Genomic DNA, 23,773 nt, shown 5'->3' on the forward strand with positions numbered 1-23,773 from the left:
TAGCGGTGGGGAGAGCCAGTCCGGAACCTACCGGAAGTCAGCGAGAGAGCCTATGTGCTTTCCCTGGGACTGTGGGGCTCGGACTCCAGGAGGGTCGAGGGTCTCTTGGGAGACCTGCACTGGGCGGGGTCACAGAGAAGCTGCCTGCCACTCAAAGAGCAGCCGGCCTGGTCCGGGCTGCGGCCGCCCCTCCCTTTGCCCTTCGCGGCACCCGGCCCGGGTCTGGGGCTGCTTTTCTGCGCCCGGAGCTGCCAGCCTTTCCCTTTGGCCCGATTCTAGCAGCAGAGCGGCGCCCCCGCGGGGTCCCAGTAGCCGCACTTAGTCCCTTGATCCGTGTAAGTGCTAGGAATGCTACTGACCCCTCAGGGCAAACGCGTTCTTTCTATCTATAGCTCTTGTCTGTGCATCCTATGTCGACTGCTGCTATTCTAGGGACAACAACTGCTTCCCGCTGTTCTCATGTCCCCATTGGTGGCTTGCCATCCGAATTTGGAAATGGGGAGATCTCCCACCTGTTATCTGTGAGCGAGAAATGTCTTGTAAGCAGAAAGGCCATTTGAACTCTTCAAAGCTGATTGGGGACTGTAATTTTTTTCTTCCCCCTCCCCCAACTCTAGACTTTCCAACATATACTGAATGCTTTAGGATTTCGTTTTATTTTATTTTTCAAAATATTTAATACAGAGTTTTTACTTTATATTTTAGTCAGAAGGAAGAAACAACTAGCAGTTTACTTTATCTGGTCTTATTTATAAATTTTAGTTTTGGCTATTGCTCTGCTAGGGTTAAAGTAGAACATGTAAGTGCTACTGTCAACTTTTGAGAGTTTAAGATAATAGTTATTTTCTTAATCTCACTTCCTTTTTGTTCCATAGGGGTAACTCATTCAATTTCGGAGTTCTTTTAATTCTTCTGAAAGATTTCAAATCCTGTAGGAACCAAAATGGGACACAGTAAGCAGATTAGAATTTTGCTTCTGAACGAAATGGAAAAGCTGGAAAAGACTCTCTTCAGACTTGAGCAAGGTCAGTAGCAAGTTGTTTGACTAATCTGTCTTTTAAAACTTTAATTCATTGACTGTCATTAATTTTACTTTAAGATAGAAAAAATTTCCAAGGACCTTTCTAAACTTTGATTTGTGCAAAGATGGTGGTGTGTTCTGAATTTTCATCTCTGATGAAAGTTGTTTTAGTTGAAAGTACTTATATGGGCAGGGGTAGTTAGCATGGTGGTTATGCAAAGAGACTCTGAGGCTTCAAAGTCCCAGGTTCAGTCCCCTGAACCACCTTAAGCCAGAGCTGAGCAGTGCTCTGGTAAGAGAAAGAAAGAAAGAAAGAAAGAAAGAAAGAAAGAAAGAAAGAAAGAAAGAAAGAAAGAAAGAAAGAGAGAGAAGAAAGAACTTATGTTAGGATGAGAATAAAATTATCCAGCTTTTCTATTTCATATATTAAACATACATTTTCATGAGTTATATTAACGTTTCACAAGTATATTTTCCAGTGTTTAAGTTTTTTTAAGTCTTAGTAAATAAAGCATCTGATTAGCCTTATAGAAATATGATTTGATCTTTTAAATCACAGATCAGGTATATTTCAACATTACTTATCAGCTTTTTAGTTTAGACCTTCACATTTTGAGAAGTTTTTGCTAATCATAAATCATAGTGTACATTTTACTAATCCAAAGCTCTAATAAGGGAAAAGAATTACAAAACCAAAACTACAAATATAACCAAAGTAAAGCTTCATGTGAAATAATTTACCAAGTTTTAATTTTGCACACTAATATAAATAATATGGTCAGATTTCTAGCCATATATGCAACTTCTGTCTTAAATGAAAGTTATAGCAATTATGAAGAATTTTCAACCATTAAATACGTTACCATTATGCAAAATCCTCACCTTTTCCTGAGTTTGGCATTTTAAGATCACTGAGTACATAATTCCATTTTTTACTTTTTTGCTATTGATTTTTTTTCTCTACTCTCTCAAATATTCCTGTCAACTTGATGGTCTCTTGCTGAATTCTCTTCCTTCTATATTTTAATTAATTGTGTGTATCTGTAAAGAATCTTTTTTTTTTCTTTTTCTGTTCTCCTGACCTGGAAGAAATAAACACCTCAGTCGTTCCCTTCATGCTAATGACTCTTTGAAAAAAGGGTCTTGAGCTTGGCTTGCTTCTTTGAAACCAGTGAGTATAATGGCAAGCAAGTGTAGGGCATCAGAATTGCTTGACTGGGCAAGTAATATAATTTTAAAGTTTAATTTTGATATTTGTGTAATGAAATTTTGCTTTTCTGTCATCTTGGGTATTAAGGCAAAAAAAACCCCCATATATTCATAATACATGTCTTTAAAACCCTAAATAGGGGGGCAGGCAGTAGCACTGTGGATTAAGTGCACATGGCAGGAAAGGAAAGGATCTGCTTAAGGATCCCTGTGCTAGCCCCCCCCCCCACTCTCCACCTGCAGGGGGGGTCACCTCACAAGTGGTAAAGCAGGTCTGCAGGTGTCTTTCTCTCCCCGTCTTTCCCTCCTCCTTCAATATCTCTTTATCCTATCCAATAACAGCAATAACAATAACAACAACAAGGCCACCAATATGGAGAAAATGGCCTCCAGGAGCAGTGGATTTGTAGTGCAGGCACTGAACCCCAGCAATAGCCGTGGAGAGGAAAAAGAAAAAAAAAATCCCTAAATAGTTGTAAAATAGTGATAGAGTGTCTTATCTAATGCCACCCTGGATTCTCTTTAGGATAGCCCCACTTGGATATACTTAAAATAGTCTTGCTATACAGGTGTTCTCTTATTATTAGTTGTTGATACATAGTGAAATTGAAACACCTAGGCCTGGCTTCAAAACTTTTTATTGTGAAACTTCACATTCCCTGGTCCAGATTGCATTTCATTGACCCCTTATCAATTCATTTCATCTTTGTAGTTCCCCTGTTAATTCCCTTCTCAGTGGCTTTTCTCATGCATGTTCTCATACCTTCAATCCCATCAGATTCCTCAATATTTGTTAGATCCCTTTACTATCATTCTGTATATTGCCTGCCTCACAGCTAACATTCCAACACGCACACGCGAAATCCTCCCTTTAAATTTTTCCATTATCTTCTTTGTTTGATTTCTGATTTCAGAAAAAAGCAAACACCAAGTACTATACTATATAGCAGTGTCTAAAAGCGTATTGCTTTTATACTGTCCAGCTAGTTTAAGAGCTTTGAAAATAGGAACAATATTATAAGCCAAGTACAAGTTACAATTAATAAATCCTTACTAGTTGATTACTAAAATTCCAGTTAATAGCAAAATAGTGTATTCAGCCAAGCTATGTGGAGAAGGAACTAACTGTAAAGCATTTTAAGAATGATGTGGTTGAAGGGAGTCTGGCAGTAGCGAAGCGGGTTAAGCACACGTGGTGTGAAGCACAAGGACCAGCATAAAGATCAGGGGTCAAGCCCCCAGCTCCCCACCTTCAGGGGAGTCACTTCACAAGCAGTGAAGCAGATAGGGTGTCTTTCTCTCCTTCTCTCTGTCTTCCATTTCTCTCTGTCCTATCCAACAATGATGACAGCAGTAATAACTACAACAATAAAACAACAAGGACAACAAAAAGGAATAAATAAATATTTAAAAAAGAAGAAGAATGATGTGGTTGACTATTACTCTCATTAAACCAAATGATAGAGTGTACTATCAAATGATAGAAATGAAAGCATGTCATTTTTTCCCCAGGATAAGGCAGTAATGTTATTTTAGAAGATAGTATGCAAAATAAGTTGAAGAGAGGAACATCAGAGACAAACCTTTGGCAAAGCTGTTCCAAAAAATTTTTTCTAGTAAAAGCTAAGAATTTAACTACATTAGAATTTTTTTTTTTATTATAAAGAACAGAATATTAGATGTCAAATTTCTTAGGATGTGGTGAGTTAAAACTGATAATTTGGGGCTTTTTTTTACTTTTAATTGGTCACCAACCCCTTCTTCATTATTCAGGTGTTTTCAAAGCTATTCTTTTTCTTTATGCTGATGTCTCATTTCATTTTTTTCCCCCATTTTATTGGGGGCGATGTTCAAAGCCATTTTTTTGCTGTATTTTCTAACTGAACAAGTATAAGAGCAAATAATTACCTCATATAGTCAAATCATAGTAATTTCCCATATGCTCATTCTCATTTAGTGGAAGAATAATGAACAAAATCCTGTTTCCTAAGCCTGGAATCCTTCAAGATTGAACAACTTTCAGTTCCTGCCTACCCTCCCCCCCCTTTTAAGGAAATGTTATAAAGGTTCCTTGATTATAAACTCAAATTTATAGAACTTAAATGGGAATAAAAATTAGAAAATTTACAGTAATAATTTCATTATTTTTCTTGCCACTTGCCTACAAGAGTAAAGTATACCTAAAGTTAGCATGAGGAATAAGATAGTCACAGCATGTACTACTCTGACCTAAGCTAATTTTAGCAAACTGAGCAACTAATTATGGGATCTGACATAGTCTAGATATTCTGCTGTTTCATTTACTTTATGTAAGAATTTAGTTTCAGTAACTTGGATTAGAGATCTGCAAAGTAGCTATGTACTAGTGGGCATTCACACTGGTTATCTACTGATATATCAGAATAAAATACAGAATTGTATGTTCTTTTTCTATTTACTAAATTTAGTATTCAAAAAGTAATTATATTCTACTGATATAAGTAAGTCTTTCTTAACACTGTAATCTGTAGGTTCTTAGAAAATGTGACCGATAGAAAGAAAGAAGGAAAAAAGAGAAAGAAAGAAAGAAGGAAAAAAAGAAAGAAAGGGAGGAAGAAAGGAAGGGAACAAGTGTGACTTTAGGAGTCCAATAGGTAGTACAGTGAGTGGAGTATTGAACTTGGAAGCATAAGGTCCTGAGGTCAACACCCAGCAGCCCATGTGCCAGAGTGATGCTCTAGTATTCTCTCTCATTCTATCTTATGCTAATAAATTTTAAAAAATTTGAAGTGTGACTTTAATGAAAATACCACATAACAAAACAACTTACTGTAAACTCATTGACATAAACAAAACTCAGGTTTCTGTGGCATGCATAATTCCAGTCACAGAAACATCACCAAATACCTACCTAACAACCCCAAACATTTCTAATACTAAGTAGTAATTTGTATTCATTCATTTGTCACCCTACCCTATCCTAGCAGATCTAGCTATAAAGCACACCAATCCTGGACATAACATACTTCTGTCAAAGGACTCACACTCACCTCCATTCACTCAGATAGGTAGATGTGCCAAGTCTACTGTAGATGTGCTAGTGAACCTAAGTTCACATCTTTGAGATGTGAGAAAACACTAAAATACCTGGAGAACAGCCATGTAGACATGGGAAAATCATGCAAATTTCGTACAGTGGCCCCTGCCAGAAAGCTTTTGTCTTCATCAAAGGTATGATGAAACAATGTTATTCAAAGAGAATGCTATATATGAATTTACATTGATGCTTTAATTTGTGTGTAAGATGGATCATCAACAAAATCAGCAGACTCTAAGGAAAGTATAGATTGTCAAGAAGTAATTGGGAAGGACTGTCACTTGCTTGTTTATAGTATGTTGCCATAAATTGCCTTTTATCTAAGCTAGGTTAAGTAAATATGCAACTATATTAAATAATAATAATGATAATAACAATAATAGAAGGGGTAGCGTGATCATAAATGGCCCTTTATCAAAAGAGATCCATCTTAAAAGTGAGTTACAGGGCGGGGGTAGATAGGATAATGGCTATGCAAACAGACTCTCATGCCTGAGGCTCCATCAACTCCCAGGTTCAATACCCCGCACCACCATAAGCCAGAGCTGAACAGTGCTCTGGTTAAAAAAATTTTTTTTAAAAAAGTGAGTTACAAACAGTTTGAAATTTCAAGATGTATCCTATTTAGAAATGAGATGTAAGTATTTTCAGGGGAGTTGGGTGGTATATTTTGAGGGGAGTCTGGTGGTATATTTTCAGGGGAGTCTGGTGGTAGCACAGCGAGTTAAGCGCACGTGGCACAAAGACCAGAAGAAGGACCCTGGTTCAAGTCCTGGCTCCCCACCTGCAGGGGAGTCGCTTCACAAGCGGTGAGGCAGCTCTGCAGGTGTCTGTCTTTCTCTCCCCCTCTGTCTTCCCCTTCTCTCTCCATTTCTCTCTGTCATATCCAACACCAGCGACATCAGTAACAATAACAATAATAATTACAACAATAAAGGCAACAAGGGCAACAAAAGAGAATTTTTTTTTAAATTTTTTATTTAAGAAAGGATTAATGAACAAAAACATAAGGTAGGAGGGGTTCAACTCCACACAATTCCCACCACCGAATCCCCATAACCCACCCCCTCCCATGATAGCTTTCCCATTCTCTAGCCCTCTGGGAGCATGGACCCAGGGTCATTGAGGGTTGCTGAAGGTAGAAGGTCTGGCTTCTGTAATTGCTTCCCCGCTGAATATGGGCGTGGACTGGTCGGTCCATACTCCCAGTCTGCCTCTCTCTTTCCCTAGTAAGGTGTGTCTCTGGGGAAGCTGAGCTCCAGGATATATTGGTGGGGTCTTCAATCCAGGGAAGCCTGGCCAGCATCCTGGTGGCATCTGGAACCTGGTGATTGAAAAGAGAGTTAACATACGAAGCCAAACAATTTGTTGAGCAATCCTGGATCCCAAGCTTGGAATAGTGGAGAGGAAGTGTTAGGGAGGTACTCACTGCAAACTCTAGTGTACTTCTGATTTCAGGTATATATTTTGCAGTAGTTTATGGATACGTGTGAACATAAGCTCGCTCTCACAGAAACTGGTGTATATCTAGGTTATGGGACTTTGTTAGAAAGTGAACCACCTGAGATGAAATTAGAGTGTACTATAAAAGGAAAGGTCTCACCCGAGTAATGAAGCTGAAGGGTTGTCATTCCACACGTGAAGTCTCTGGACACAGTCTGAGGTGAAGCATGTTGAGGTGGCAATTGTTGTGTTGGTTAGGTTGTGATCGGCGGATGCAATATTATTTGGTTTGGATTGGGAGATGCATACGGGAAAGTGGGCCCTATCCAAGGGTTCCAGGACTGGGGGAAGTACGGGCTCTATAGTGGAGATGTGAGGTTCCTGCTGTCTTAGGGTTCAAAAAGACAATCGATAGTTAATGTTATCATCACATTATTTGGTAATTGGGTTAACTTTGAAAAGTCCTTTTGTTATGGTTTGCTGTACAGTATCCAGTATCTTGTATATAGCTGTGCTATTGGATGCTTCTAATCTACTTGGTCTAGGCTTTTGAGAGAGTCCGCATATCAAATACACAGCCTATATATTAAAAAGATTCAGTTTGTTTTGAGAAACTTTGAGACATACAACTGATTTTTCCCCTCTCATATTAATTAACTACTGATTTATATGTCTACATTTTGCTAGGAGTGTACATAAACACCATTCCCACCACCAAAGGACTGTGACCCATCCCTCCCACCCACTCCCACCCCCCACTGGCCCAGGAAGCTGCATGTCTACCCCTCACCACAGGGTTTTTACTTTGATGCCCAGAATATTTTTTTAAAAAGTATTTTCAGAAAAAAAATAATTTAGCTGAGGTAAACATGAGTGAGAAAGATAACTGGTTTTTATAGGAATTTTGCTATAGAGCAGAATTTAACACTTTTTTAAAATAATTTTATTTATTTATTTTTACCTCCAAGGTTATCGCTGGGGCTCGGTGCCTGCACTACAAATCCACTGCTCCTGGAGGCCATTTTTTTCCCCATTTTGTTGCCCTTGTTGTTATTGTCACTGTTGTTATTGCTGCTGTTGTTGTTGGATAGGACAGAGAGAAATCGAGAGAGATGGGGTAGTGAGCTTAACGCACTACTGGCTGGCCACCCATCACTTTTTTTTTATGGTAAAGCTTCAGATAATAAATATTTTCAACTCTGCAGGCCATATACATTCTATCACAGCTACTCAACTCTGCCTTGGTAGCACAAAAGTATCTATCGACAGTTTATAAATGTATGAAGATGCATGACTGTGATCCAGCAAAACTTTATTTGTGGGAACAGGTGGGAAGCGTGATACAGCTGACTACCTCTGGCTTTAGCCAAGAACATTTTGATTAGGTATTTTTAGTAACATTTCCAACATATAATTTTACCATACAAATATTATCTGTCCACTTTAAACCATTGATAAAGAATTTTCTAATCTTTTTTTTAAATCTTGCAAATTAAGAAATTCAGCAGATTTTTCATAACTTTTTTATGTAGTAATATGTAAGATCTAGTCAGCTTGGAAAACAACACATAAGGAAGACAATTTTACTAGATAGATTTCAATAAACATCTTTACATAATCAGTGAATATAATTGAAAGATTAGCATTATTGTTTAGTAAATATAAACTCTGGAACATCTTTCATTTGAATTTGGACTTTTTTTTCTTTTATAATTTTTATTTATAAAATAGAAACACCAACAAGATCATAAGATAAAAGGGGTACAATTCCATACAGTTTCCACCACCAGAACTCCTTATCCCATCCCCTCCTTTGATAGCTTTCCTATTCTTTATCCCTCTGGGAGTGTAGATGCAGAGTCATTATGAGTGCAGAAGATAGAAGGTCTGGCTTCTGTAATTGCTTCCCTGCTGAACATAGGCGTTGACAGGTGGATCCATACTCCCAGCCTGTCTCTCTCTTTCCCTATTGGAGCAGAGCTCTGGGGAAGTGGAGCTCCAGGACACATTGGTAGGGTCATCTGCCATGGGAAGTCTGGTAGGCATCATGGTAGCATCTGGAACCTGGTGGTTGAAAAAGAGTTAAGATATAAAGCAGAACAAATTCTTTACTAATCATGAACCTAAAAGCTGGAATATTGCAGATGAAGATTTGGGGTCTCCGTTTTAGAAAAAGCTAGTAGGTCTATTTTAGGTATATTCCAGTGGGCCCATGACTTTACTAGTTTTTTTTTTTTTTTTCTGAGCCTGACATCTGAAATGTAAGTGGACCCAAATGAATTTGGACATTTTTATTAAAAAGATTTGTTTATTTATGAGAAAGAGGAAAGGAGAGAGAACCAGAGCATCACTCTGGCATATATGATGCCAGGCCTCCCACTTGGGACCCTTTATCCTCTGTACCACCTCCTGGGTCACAAATTTGGGCTTTTCATTTAAATATTTATTTTGTGTGTCTGTAACTGTACCATATGCCATTAACTCTCCAATAAAGTGGGGAAAGGTTTTTGATTCATTTATTTCTTTAGTGAGAGAGGTAAAAGAGAGACACCAGAGCTCCACTCAGCTCTGACACATGGTGATGCCAAGGATTGAACCTAAGACCTCTAGGACCCCAGGCAAACAAGTCCTGCACTCTAATGATGAGCTGTCTGCATAGCCCTAGTTTTGAGTATCTTTGTTTAATATTATTTACAACTCTGAGACCATTAAAGCTGTATATCACAAAAACAGAAGTAGGAATTTTTTTTAATTGTTATCACAGCACATTAAAGCATCACTAAAAAAAATAAAGATTTATTTAGTCACATTGTTTCCATTGACAGATATTATCAGTATTATTTTTTAGGGAAGATAAAAGTTTTTTTAATCCATCAATACAATTAGTTATTTGAAATATTCCTTTCATTTACATATTGACTTTTATTTGGCGTTTTATAATTTATATAGTCTATTAAAACATACAATCATATAGGTAAATAAATGCTTACATATTGTTAATCTCTTTATTGAAGGATTAATTGTTTGCAGTCAACAGTAAAATACAGTAGCTTATACATGTGTAGCATTTCTCAGTTTTCCACATAAAAATGTTTATGTTTTGAGAATACTTGCCATTTTTCTTTATGTAGACCATTGACCCAAATACTGTTTGGAGGTTTGGGGTAAGTCTTAACCTTTGCACTACAAGTTCTTTGAATCCTTGTGTAATTATAAAAACAATATTTGTATAAACTTAACACAGGACAGGTTATTTAAATATACTCAGGAAGTTAATCTCTGATACTTGTACTTAATGAAAATGATATCTTTTTTTTTTTCAGAAAATTTAATCATTTTTCTAAAGGTGTAGATACTTATGATTCTCATAGCATTTTACTTAATGTTTTAACTTTGGGATAATTGTTTGCTCTATCTTTGTAGTTCTAAATTTTATTAATTTTAAATCATTTTTAATATTTTATGAAGTACACAGAAAAATAGAGAGAGACCAGAGCACTGATCAGCTCTGGTTTATAGTGGTGCGGGGTCTTAAGGCATGCAGCCTCAGGCATGAAATCATTTGTATAACCATTATGCTGTCTTCCTTAGTCCATAGTTCTAAGTTTTAAATGATGTTTTTCCAGCTATAAAATTAAAGATGTATACCAAAAAGTCTTTTTTAAATGACTTTTGCTTTAAAAAAAATTTGAGTTTATATTATTTAAACACTTTTGAATCCTGCCAATCTGTAGTATGTCGGTTCTACCTTTCTGCTTATTGGCACATTTTAGTCATACTTTTTTCCAGAAAGGAATTTTTAAAACTCTCTTATAGATTCATAAAATATAACAAAGTAGAATAAACATAATATTGTTTTTAAAACTTTTTGATAAAGTGATTTATGTTTTATGATATTCCAGCTTGCAGAACATAATTTGTACTATAATTTATTTACTTACTCCTGATCATTAGATTTCCTTTTTTAAATATTTTATTTATTTTATTTTTGAGAGAGATGCAGAGAGAGAGAAAAAGACAGAGAGAAACACTAGAGCACTGCTCAGCTCTGGCTTATGGTGGTGTGTGGGACTGAACCTGGGACTTTGAGGCCTCTGATATGAGAGTCTCTTTGCATAACCATTATGCTATCTCCCCCACTCTGATATTTAGATTTCTTTAAATACAAGAAATGAAACTGATGACCATTCTTACACATAATCTATGTTTTCATCACATACTAATTCTCAGAAGCTTTATGCCTGTAAAATTACTGAGTCAAAAAATAGAAACTTGTTTATCATATGCAAAGATCTGGGTTCAAGCCCTGGTCCCCTCCTGTAGGTGGGAAGCTTCACAGCCAGTGGAGCAGATATCTCCTTCTGTGTCCCCCAAGTGGTAGTTGTGTCATGCAGGCACCAAGCCTCAGTGATAACCCTGGTAACCAAAAAAAAAAAAAAGGGGGGGGGGGTCGGCGGTGGCGCAGTGGGTTAAGCGCATGTGGCGCAAAGCGCAGGGACCGGCGTAAGGATCCCTGTTCGAGCCCCTGGCTCCCCACCTGCAGGGGAGTCGCTTCACGAGCGGTGAAGCAGGTCTGCAGATGTCTATCTTTCTCTCCCCCTCTCTCTGTCTTCCCCTCCTCTCTCCATTTCTCTCTGTCCTATCCAACAACAAAGCAACTCAACAATGGCAATAATAACCACAACGAGGCTGCAACAACTAGGGCAACAAAAAGGGGGGAAAATGGCCTCCCGGAGCGATGGATTCATGGTGCAGGCACCGAGCCCAGCAATAACCCTGGAGGAAAAAAAAAAAGTGTATATCCTTAATTTATATATGTCTAATTGCTTGATTTTATAGAAAATGTGTGCATAGTACTACTTGGAAAATAAATTATTAGACTTTAACTGCAAGGTGTATAAGAAGTAAAAGTAAGTTTCTGGATTTTTTACAAAGTCACTTAATATAAACTTCATTTGCTTCTTTTCTCTTAAAGTAGATGTACTTTGAATAAATTTGTATTCATGTTTTAGTGAGATCCATGACCTTTGGTTAGTAATACTTATAACTAGATTATAATTTTCCAGAAACACCTAGAATTTACATTCTCTCATCCATTAGTAGGCAAAGCAGATACTTATTAATGTCTAGAAAAAAATTAATTGAATTAAATAAATTCTGAGAGTCTAATACTCATTCAGTGGTTTCTACTGAAATCTTTTATTCACAGAAACTTTGTTTTTTCCTCCAGTACTTAACTGGGCTTCTTTTTTTTTTTTTTCTAATTTCTTTATTGGGAAATTAATGTCTTACATTTGACAGTAAATACAATAGTTTGTACATGCATAACATTTTCACTGGGCTTCTTAAATGGCCTCCTCCTCCTTTTTCTGATTTGGGACTGGGGGGCTGAAGAGACACTACAGAACAGCTCATGCATGTCGCTCTCATAGTGGTCAGCCCCCCCCCCAACACACACAGAATATTTTATTCAGTATTAATATGGTGGCAAGGAATTAACCATCTATTGAACATGGCTGTTAGGGATTTACTTTTACCTAAGATAAATTATAGACATGACTGAAACATATCTGTATGTTTTCCATTTCAGGATTTGCCTTGACACAAAATTCAGCTCTGTATATGTAAATATTCAATAAATAACAATTGATAATGACTTCCCTAGTTCTACAACAGAATTCATTTATAGCTTTCCTTCCATCTTCTTATTCATTTATTAACATCTGACAGTGAAAAACCTGGCTCTCCTCATTTTATTCAAAGCTAAAAAAATGTTGTCCCACTATTTTCTTATTTGCATTTGTTTCTCATGAAAATATGCTCTCATACCTAGCATGTTTCTTTGTACATATGTTGCTGACTTTGAGCAATTTAATTTTGATCTTTCATGAATGATTTGGGAATTTGTTGAACTGCTGTAAGTTTGTTATCTTTATCAAATGTGGGTTTCTTTTCACCCATTATCTCTTCAAATGATATATGTCCCCTTCTTTATTGAGGAAGTATAGTTACATAATACTAGGCTACTTGAGTTTCACAGGTCACTGATAAACTTTAAGTTTTTTTCAGATTCTTTTTTTCCCACTTTGTTTTTATTTCCCACTTTTGTATTTTCCATTGCATGCAATTTTCAGTAGTTTTCATCTCTTTAAGGTTTGGTCTGGACCTCTTTTTGTTTTCTTGTTGAAATACTGCATATGTCTCAGCCTAAGTTTTTGAACATATGGAATACAGTTATGATAGCTGGTATCCTTTCTTATCAACTAGCTCAACATTTGTGTTATTCCTGAATCAGTTTTCATTGATTGATTATTTTCTTCAATAGGAGTTGCATTTCCCCCCTTTATATATCTGATAATTTTTTTTTGTTTAGTACTATTTTTTTTATTGGGAAATTAATGTTTTACATTCAACAGTAACTACAATAGTTTGTACATGCATAACATTCCCCAGCTTCCAATATAACAATACAACCCCTACTAGGTCCTCTGAATCCTTCTTGGACCTGTATTCTCCCCACCCACCCACACCCACCCCCGAGTCTTTTACTTTGGTGTAATACGCCAATTCCATTTCAGGTTCTACTTGTGTTTTCTTTTCTGATCTTGTTTTTCAACTTCTGCCTGAGAGTGAGATCATCCCATATTCATCCTTCTGTTTCTGACTTACTTCACTCAACATGACTTTTTCAAGGTCCATCCAAGATTGGCTGAAAATGGTGAAGTCACCATTTTTTACAGATGAGTAGTATTCCATTGTGTATATAGACCACAACTTGCTCAGCCACTCATCTGTTGTTGGACACCTGTGTTGCTTCCAGGTTTTGGCTATTACAAATTGTGCTGCCAAGAACATATGTGTACTCAGATCTTTTTGGATGGATATGTTGGGTTCCTTAGGATATATCCCCAGGAGAGTAATTGCAGGATCATAGGGTAGGTCCATTTCTAGCCTTCTGAGAGTTCTCCAGACTGTTCTCTCCACAGAGGTTGGACCAATTGACATTCCCACCAGCAGTGCAGGAGGGTTCCTTTGACCCCACACCCTCTCCAGCATTTGCTGCTGTTACCTTTTCTGATGTATGACATTGTCACAGGAGTGAAGTGGTATCTCATTGTTGACTTTATTTGCATTTCTCTGACAATCAGAGACTTGGAGCATTTTTTCATGTGTTTCTCGGCCTTTTGGATCTCTTCTGTGGTGAATATTCTATCCATGTCCTCCCCCCATTTTTGGATGGGGTTATTTGTTGTCTTGTTGTTGAGTTTGGCAAGTTCTTTATATATGTTGGTTATTAAACTCTTATCTGATGTATGGCATGTAAAGATCTTCTCCCATTCTCTGAGGGGTCTCTTGGTTTGGGTAGTGGTTTCTTTTGCTGTGAAGAAGCTTTTTAATTTGATGTGGTCCCATAGGTTTATACTTGCCTTAGTCTTCTTTGTAATTGGATTCGTTTCATTGAAGATGTCTTTGAAATTTATGTGGAAAAGAGTTCTGCCAATATTTTCTTCTAAGTATCTGATAGTTTGTGGTCTAACATCCAAGTCCTTGATCCACTTGGAATTTACTTTTGTATTTGGTGAAATACAGTGGTAATTTTTTATGTCAGATTCTTAGTTCATTGGATACTGGGTACTTTTGAATTCTTACCAGTTTTCTTGCTCTTTATTCTGAAAGGAGCCAAGTTGCTTGGAAATATCATGATTCTTTGAGGCTTCTGATTTTATGATTTGTTAGCCTAGTACTGAACTCTGCCTTGTTTAGGGCTCAGTATTCACTACTCCTAGAGCAAAAGCCTTCGGAATTTTCTACACAATGCCTCATAAATTCAGAGTTCAGTCTAGCTAGTGAGAACAAGCACTATTTCTGATCTCAGTTATATTTCTCACAGATGTGCACTGACAAGTACTCTGCTGAATTATCAAGGGATAATGTCTGCAGATCTCTGGAGTTTTCTTTCTGTTCAGCTTTCTGTTCCTCACATACTACACTCACCTGTAAATTATACCTATCTGAACAAAGGGCTCTCAACTCCAACTCCATTAGGACCTGGAGAGAGAAGAGGAAAAAAAGAAAGAACACTCAGAAGTAGTAATAAATGACTTAGAAAGGAAGAAAAGACATAATCATGGGAAAAAATGATCATATATATATAAATTAATAGTCAACCCATATCTGTGACCTTGGGAGAACTACTGTAGTTTCAAATGGAGGGAATGGGTATACCGAACTCTGGTGATGGGAACAGTGCAGAATTATACCCCTGTTACAACTTTGTAAATCAATATGAAGTCACTAATAAAATTAAAATAAAATGTAATGTGGTCTTTACAGATTCTTAAGCAAAAGCTCATAAACTCAGGAGACTGAACTATGCCTCGGTTCTCCCTCCCTTTCTGTGATTTAACCTGTGAACTCTAAAGGTTGAGGCAGTGGCAGGTGTAGAACTTTACTGATTTTCCATATCTCAGGAAACCTTATCTTTTCTTTGGTGTCCAGGATTTGAAAAACCATCATATATATATATTTTTTCTGCTTTTTTCTTTGTTGGTTTCTTTAAATGTTGGGGGAGTGGGGACGGGTTAAATCCAATCCCTTGAAATCTTCCTTTGTCAGAAGCAGAAATTTCAGGTCCTTTACCTTTCTATTTCTTCTGTGTAAAAGACTGTATCCCAAGATATCTGTGTGGTCAGCTTCTTCATTTCTTCTTTCTGTTCAATAGTATTTTATTTTCTTTTATTTTGCCATTGGGGTTATCACTGGAGCTCAGTGCCTACATCAGGAACCCACCACTTCTGGCAGCCAATTTTTTTTCCCTTCCTTATCTGATAGTCCAGAGAGAAACTGAGAGAGGGCAGGGGGAAATAGAGAAACAGAAATACTTGCAGTACTAGCTTCACCCTGCCTCTTCAATGGTCTTTTTTTTTTTTTTCCTCCAGGGTTATTGCTGGGCTCGGTGCCTGCACCATAAATCCACCGCTCCTGGAGGCCATTTTTCCCCCTTTTTGTTGCCCTAGTTGTTGCAGCCTCGTTGCGGTTATTATTGCCATTGTTGACATTGCTTTGTTGTTGGATAGGACAGAGAGAAATGGAGAGAGGAAGGGAAGACAGAGAGAGAGGGGAGAGAAAGATAGACACCTGAAGACTTTTTTTTTTTTTAATTGAATGCTGGACATTATGAATGTACTCTCTATAGATACTATTGTCTGGCCTCAAAGGATTTTTTTTTTTTTATCTTAGCCATCATAACTGCCTATCATTGAGCATTTTGTTTTGTTTTGTTTTATGTTGTTTTCTTTTTTTTTTTCCTGCAAGGGCTTCACAGGGGTTTCATGCCTGCTTCATTCCACTGCTACCATTTGGACTTTTTTTTTTTTTTTTGTAAAGGCAGAGAGAAAGACAGCACCAAAGCTTCCTTCAGTACAATAGGGGCTGGGCTCAAATCTAGATGGCACACATGGCAAAGTAGCACGATACTCAAAAGGAGCTATTTCAGCATCCCCCAGTAGACTTCACTGCCCCCACCCCTTTCTTTCCACATATATGTTGCAAGACAGCTCCTCTTAACTCTTACTGTGTTAGGCATGACTATTAAATACTCCAGGTGTTCAAAAAGTTCTCTTCACTCTGCTCTAAAATTGTAATGTCTCTCAGGTCTTCATAAGTACCGGAAATTATTCTATTTACAGACCTTAGTAGTTGTTCTTTGCTCAACCTCTGCAGAGTCCTACCTTCATCATGTAAAGTTTAAAATCCAGGCAGATTCAGGTTGACCCAAGGTAAATTTCTGGTTTTGGAACTCTTTCTTTGCTACATAATCCCTTTTCTTCATTATTTTCCCTCAAATTTGCAATATTTTCAGACTCCTTTATATCATGTCTGTGTCCCTCAACTCAGTAAGGCCACTAATTCTGATCCCTATGTCACCAGTCAGAAAGTTCCCCCATTCTGAAAGCTAGAGAGCTCATGGAAATCACCCTTCTCTTAAGTATTAGCATTTTCATGACCTCTTTCTGAAAGTATATTCATTTTCATTTTTAGCAGAGAATAAGCCCAGTACTAGTTACTCCATTATGGGCATAAGAAGACATTTCAGAGTGATATTTCATATGTGCAAGTTAGGCAGTGTCACTTTGCTGCTTAAAATGTGCTCACTGCCTCTTCTTTTCAGTCAAGGAAGCCAAAATATTTGCATGGTTTTGCATTATCTAACACTCCAGTCACATTCCTTCCCTGATGTGGTTTTTATTCCACTGAACTCCTTGTTATTTCTGGGTGCACTGGGCATGCTTCCATCTAAGTTCTTTTTGCTTTCTCATTCTTTTGCTTGCTCGGTGCTTCCCCTAGACAGACTTGGTTGGCAGGCTTCCTCAAGATTTCTCTTAAGTCTTTCAACTTCTCATTAACCATCCTATTTAAAATTTCTACCATCTCCTTATAATCTCCTTTGATCCTCCAATTTTCTTTTTCTTTTGGTTGATTTTTTTGTTAATTAGATAGAGGCAGAGAGAAACTGAGAGGGAAGAAGGAGATAGAGAGGAAGAAAAATACCTGCAGTCCTGCTTCACTGCTCATGAAGCTTCCTCCCTGCAGGTGGGGGGACTGGGGGTTTGAACTCTGGTCTTTGCACATGGTAACTATGTGCTTAACCAAGTGTGCTACCACTTGCCCCACCCCTGCAGTTTTCTTAACACTGCTCTGACTTTTTTTTTTTCCCCCTTAGCATTTATGCCTTTCTGACATCTTTTAAAAAACGTATTTGTTAGGTGGAGATACCGAACTTTGGTGGTTGGTGTGATCTGGAACTAAACATTGTAGTCTTAACAATCTTGTAACATACTACTGATAAAAAAGTTAAAGACTTATTTGTCACGTTTATTGTTTAATGACTGTGGAAGTTTGGCTTCAGTGTTGAACTCACGGTTTAATTTCCTATTTAGAGCTCTGGCTTCACACAAGCAGGAATCGTGTCTGTTTTGTTCCATTATATGTGGTACACATTCATTCTATCTTTTGTATTACTTTGTTAGGTATTTAATAAATCAAGCACGAAAATAAGCATTAGTATGGTATCCCCAAGTTTGTTTGTTTTTTTTTTAAAGATCATCCCATTAGGAAAATGTTGATTTATGAAACTGTGGCTGTGGGCTAGGTAGTGTTGTAACTGATTGAACACACTGGCTACCATGCACAGGAACCTAAGTTCAAGCCATAGGCCCCTACCTGCAGGGGATCTTCAAGAACAGTGAAGAAGTGCTGTGGGTGTCTTTCTTTCATTCTCCTTCTCCATCATCCCCTCCCCTCTGGATTTCTCTTTGTCTCTATCCAGTAAATAATTACATACAAAACTTGTTGTCCTAGGTGTACAATTTCATATCTCTCCCTGATAGGTATCAGCCTACCAACACCCTCCTAAAGAAGGTTATCTCTCTTTTTTTAAATTGTTTTATTAAGGAGAGTAGGGTGGTAGCACAGCGGGTTAAGCGCATGTGGCTCAATGCACAAGGACCAGCATAGGGATCCTGGTTCGAGCCCCTGGTTCCCCACCTGCAGGTCGCTTCACAGGTAGTGAAGCAGGTCTGCAGGTGTCTATATTTCTCTCCCCCTCTCTGTCTTCCCCTCCTTTCTCCATTTCTCTCTGTCCTATCCAACAACAATGATATCAATGATAACTACAATAAAACAATAAGGACAACAAAAGGGAATAAATAAATAAATATAAAAAATTAAAAATAAATAAAATAAATTGTTTTATTAGGGAAATAGGGTTTTACAAGGCAGCTGTCACATGGCTCAAGGTTGTTTTTTTTTAAATATTTATTTTATTTTATTTATTCCCTTTTGTTGCCCTTGTTGTTTTATTGTTGTAGTTATTATTGTTGTTGTCGTTGTTAGATAGGACAGAGAGAAATGGAGAGAGGAGGGGAAGACAGAGAGGAGGAGAGAAAGATAGACACCTGCAGACCTGCTTCACCGCCTGTGAAGCGACTCCCCTAAAGGTGGGGAGCCGGGGTTCGAACCGGGATCCTTATGCTGGTCCTTGTGCTTTGCGCCACCTGCACTTAACCCGCTGCGCTACATCCTGACTCCCGGCTCAAGGTTTTTTTTTGTTGTTTGTTTTGTTTAATAAGATAGTGAATTTGAGAAGAGAAGAGGAAATGGGGGCAAGAAAATGTGACGCCTGTAACACTACTTCACCACTTATAAAGGTTACCCCCCTGCAGGTGGTGACTGGGGGCTTGAACCCCATTCCTTGTGCTGGGTAACATTACTCAACTAGGTGCACTATCACCCAGCCCTCAGGAAGATTCTTAAATCAATAAAGGCTATTAGCAACAAAACCAAGTTTTCCTGCCCATCATTAATTGCAATTTTACATTCATGTTTAAAGTTGATACCTCTGGTAAATATTTCTGTGGTCATAGTTTTTAAATTCAAATAACTGAAATCTCTAAGCTTAAAGTTCACCTATAATAAACCAGCCAAAATTTTTCTTTCACATTAAAATGCTAGCTAATTTTTTTCCTCCTTAAATGGCAAAATGCTTGTAACACAAAATAGATGTCTCAGATATATTAAATAGAAATAGCCTAACTTGGATAAAAGTAGAAATAGTTTGACTTTCAGAATTCCAAGAAAAACAATTAAACCATAGAGTTGTTGACAGTAGTGTGTGGGGTCACTTGTGCTGACTCACAAGGGCTTATGTGTAGATCTCTCCTCAGCTGCACATTCACTGGTAAAATTGGCCATGATAGCAGTGTTTCTACCAGGAGTTAGCAAACACTACAAAAGCAGACCTCATTCCCTGCCTTCAGCCCCTAAGCTGATATATCGGGCCCCAGTTATCACACCACTAGATTTAAGCAGACGTTAGGAATGACCTACATTAGGAGCTTAAATCCCTTTGAACTCTAAAAACCTGAAATATGTCACTCACAGAGGTCTGCTTTTCTTAGGAAAGACAGCTTTCTCTGTGTGTGAGATAGTTGTTTCATGCTATCTCCCAAGTTTTACATATTGTCATATACTCGAACAACATAAGGAAACTTACTTTTTCTGTAGGAGTTTAAAAAGTACTAGAGACATTCTCTGGCTAGATGTAGACCTCTGGGCAACCAGCTTAGGCGTGAGAGAGGAAGGTTGGAAGGGGTTGGGGATATCCTAGGAAATGAAGTTGTATCCCAAATCAGCCACATGAATGAGAGGATACGTTTTTAGGGGAAGGGAATAAGGGTGTGCAGAACAGATAGTTCCATGATTTTTACTGTACTTGTTAAAATATAAAATTTAACCAAATGAGAATGCAAAGTATTTCCCAAAACAGCATTCCATTCCATTTCTGTAGTTATTTTAAGATAGTTGAAAAATTATAGTTTTGTAATACATAAAATGGAACATCTATTTTTAATCAAGTAATATAACTCCTAATATGAGTTTATTAAAATATGTGGGGTTTTGTTTTTGTTTTTTCATTTTTGTTTTGTTTTTTTTTCAGGATTTGAACTACAGTTCCGATTAGGCCCAACTTTACAGGGGAAAGCAGTTACCGTGTATACTAATTACCCATTTCCTGGAGAAACATTTAATCGAGAAAAATTCCGTTCTCTGGAATGGGAAAATCCAGCAGAAAGAGAAGATGATTCTGACAAATACTGTAAACTTAACCTTCAACAAGCTGGATCATATCAGTATTACTTTCTTCAAGAGTAAGTCAAGTGCTCTGTATGAAGAAAAGAAAATTAATTTATCCTATAGCTTCAAGTTATTTAGCTTGTAAAAGGAAATATACAAGCCAATGTGGCAATTTTCATAGGATTTTCTTATAAATAGAATATAATTTAGTTTCTAGCTTGTAAATGTAAAGATTACCACAGACTCAAAGTATTGTTGTTTTTCAAATATGGCTTTATTACTTTTTTATACTTCTCATGTTATATTGTGCTTATAGTGTGCTATTTACTTGAGTGCCATCATTATCATTGATAGATTATAGCATACATATTTTTCATTAAACCAATATTATTGGTTTAATAAGCTACTTTTTATTTATATTGTGTTATGTAATTATATGGAGACTAGAAAGGAATAATACCTGAATTCATTAAATTTTATTGCAACTTCTTAAATAACTGAGCTCTTAGAAATGTTTCTATTGTTCTTTAAATATTTTATTCATATGTCAGAGTTTGGTTTTTAATTTTTCATTATTTTATTTAATATTTATTTTATTATTTTATTTATTTTATTTTATTTATTTATCTATCTAATAATTATTTTAACTAGAGTACTGCTTACCTCTGACTAATGTTGGTGCTGGGAATTGATCCTGGCACCTCTAATGCCTCAGGCATGAAAATCCGTTGCATAAACCACTTTTGCTATTTCCCAGGCTTGAGAGGAAAGAAAGAAAGAAGGAAGGAAGGAAGGAAGGAAGGAAGGAAGGAAGGAAGGAAGGAAGGAAGGAAGGAAGGAAGGAAGGAAGGAAGAGAGAGAGAGAAAGAAAGAGAGAGAGAGAGGTTAAGCGCATGTGGCGCAAAGCGCAGGAACCGGCGTAAGGATCCCGGTTCGAGCCCCCGGCTCCCCACCTGCAGGGGAGTCGCTTCACAGGCGGTGAAGCAGGTCTGCAGGTGTCTATCTTTCTCTCCCCTTTTCTGTCTTCCCCTCCTCTCTCCATTTCTCTCTGTCCTATCCAACAACGAATTGCATCAACAAGGGCAATAATAATAACCGCAACGAAGCTACAAGGGCAACAAAAGGGGGGGAAAAATGGCCTCCAGGAGCGGTGGATTCATGGTGCAGGCACCGAGCCCAGCAATAACCTTGGAGGAGGAGAAAAAAAAAGAGAGAGAAAGAAGGAAAAGAAAGGAAGAAAGGAAGAAAGAAAGAGAAAGAAAGGACGAGAGAGAGAGAAAGACAGGGAGAGACTGGTGGTGGTCTACCTATTTGAGTACACACTGTATGCACAAGGACCCAGGTTCAGTCCCCTGGTCCCCACCTGCAGGGGGAAAGCTTCATAAGTGATGAAGCAGTATTACAGGTCTCTATCTCCCTCTCTTTCTCTCCCTCTCTCCCTCTTTTTTTCTCCCTCCCCCTCTCCCTCTCTATCCCCCTGTCCCCTCTCAACTTCTCTCTATCTCAAAACAAAAATAAGCTTTTTTTTCAAAAGAGAGAGAGAGAGAGAGAGAGAGAGAAGTCAGCACATCATGCCAGGGTTCAGACTCAGCTGACCTAGTTCCTACACTAAATAGAATTTTATTTTATTTTTATTATTTATTTATTTTAACCTCCAGGGTTATCACTGGGGCTCAGTGCCAGCACTACGAATCTACTGCTCCTGGTGGTGGTCTTTCCCCCCCATTTTTATTGGGTAAGACAGAGAGAAATTGAAAGGGGAGGGGAAGATAGTGAGGGGGAGAGAAAGATAGACACCTGCAGACCTGCTACACTGCTTGTGAAGTGAACCCCCCTGCAGGTGTAAACCAGGGGCTTGAACCGGGATCTTTGTGAGGGTCCATGTGCTTGTTACTATGTGCACTTGACTGGGTGCACCACTGCTTGGCCCCCCTAAATAGAGTTTTTAATGGGACAGTTTATCTTTTGGGTAACATCAAACTATTAGATGATAATTTTTTTCTATTATTAATTGAAAGGTTTTTATTCTGTTTTTTTTTTTCCTCTTAGAAATGAGAAAAGTGGTGGGGGTTACATAGTTGTGGATCCTATTTTACGTGTTGGTGCTGATAATTGTGTGTTGCCCTTGGACTGTGTTACTCTCCAGACATATTTAGCAAAGTGTTTGGGACCCTTTGATGAATGGGAAAGCAGACTTCGAGTTGCCAGAGAATCAGGTAATGACTACTTTATTTTCCTTTTTTCTTCTTTAATTTTTTAAAATAAACATAATTATCCTTTATGATACCAATTTCAAAGGCATTCAGTCTCCTTTTAATTCTTTGTTTTAGTTTATTTGGCAATTGAAATAGAACCATATACAAATACCGAATGATCTCACTTACAGATGGGACTTGAAATAGGGACAGTGAGGGAGAACAGAAAGCAATATGCGGACTGAGTGTGGCGTACTGCACTAAAGCAAAGGACTCTGGGGAGAGAGGGTGAGGGGAGGGGCTGGAGAGAACCTTGGGGTCCTAGTATAGGTCCTGGTATAGAGTGATGTCAAAGAGCCTAGGTTGTAGGTGAGTGCTCATGTGTCAGTGACTGCACTGTAAACCACTAACCTTCCTCAGTAAAAACTGATGAAAAAAGAAATAGAACAAAATGAGATTGTTGATACTTGACCATTTTTACCCTGAACAGTTGATCACCCACATTATCAGTTTCAAGGACCCAGGTTTGAGCACCTTTACTCCACACCTGCAAGGGAAATACTTCGCAAATGGTGAAGCAGGTCTGCAGGTGTCTATCTTTCTCTGTCCTTCTCTATCTTCTCTTCTCTCAATTTCTTTCTGTCCTGTCCAATAAAATGGGGGGGAAAATGGCCTCCAGGAAGAGAGGATTCATAGGGCTGGCACTGAGACCCAGAGACAACTCTAGAGGCAAAAAAAAAAAAAAAGAAAGAAAGAAAAGGAAAAAATGGTAGGGGGCTGGATGATGGTGGCGCACCTGGTTGAGTGCACATGTTACAGTGCACAAGGACCTGGGTTTGAGCCTCCAGTCCCCACCTGCAGCAGGAAAGTTTCACAAGCGGTGAAGCAGTTCTACAGGTGTCTTTCTGTCTTTCTACCTCTCTGTCTCCTCCTTCCCTCTTGATTTCTGTGTCTCTATCCAATAAGTAAATAAAGATAATTTTAAAAATTTAAAAAAAAAAAGGAAAAAATGGCCACTGAGAGAGATGGATTCGTAGTGCTGGTGACTGAGCTCCAGTGATAACCCTGGTCAGGGAGGAAAAAAAGAAGAAGCTTGGAAATAAAATGAGATCATTATTTTTTCTAAGATTTTACTTTGGTGTAAATAAAAAAAAGTAGTAACTTTAAGTATATTGGAAAAATGTATTGTCATTG

The 23,773-nt window shown here is 37.9% G+C and overlaps 1 protein-coding gene across 3 annotated transcripts in view; it reads left to right on the forward strand.

The window, feature by feature from the left end:
- Window positions 1-23,773, forward strand: part of AGL (amylo-alpha-1, 6-glucosidase, 4-alpha-glucanotransferase) — a 79,792-nt gene continuing 56,019 nt past the window's right edge. The window contains exons 1-4 of one of the 3 annotated variants that reach the window (XM_060202138.1): window positions 1-335; window positions 876-1,025; window positions 20,248-20,458; window positions 22,434-22,600. In XM_060202138.1, coding sequence (XP_060058121.1) covers window positions 944-1,025; window positions 20,248-20,458; window positions 22,434-22,600 — 460 coding nt within the window. In that variant the 5' untranslated portion in view covers window positions 1-335; window positions 876-943. Of the gene's footprint in view, window positions 336-560; window positions 800-875; window positions 1,026-20,247; window positions 20,459-22,433; window positions 22,601-23,773 lie in introns of those variants that run through there. The other 2 variants (XM_007528582.3, XM_060202137.1) reach the window with 2 other exon arrangements.

The sequence above is a fragment of the Erinaceus europaeus genome, chromosome 11 (assembly GCF_950295315.1).
Source record: "Erinaceus europaeus chromosome 11, mEriEur2.1, whole genome shotgun sequence".
Lineage (NCBI taxonomy): Eukaryota > Metazoa > Chordata > Mammalia > Eulipotyphla > Erinaceidae > Erinaceus > Erinaceus europaeus.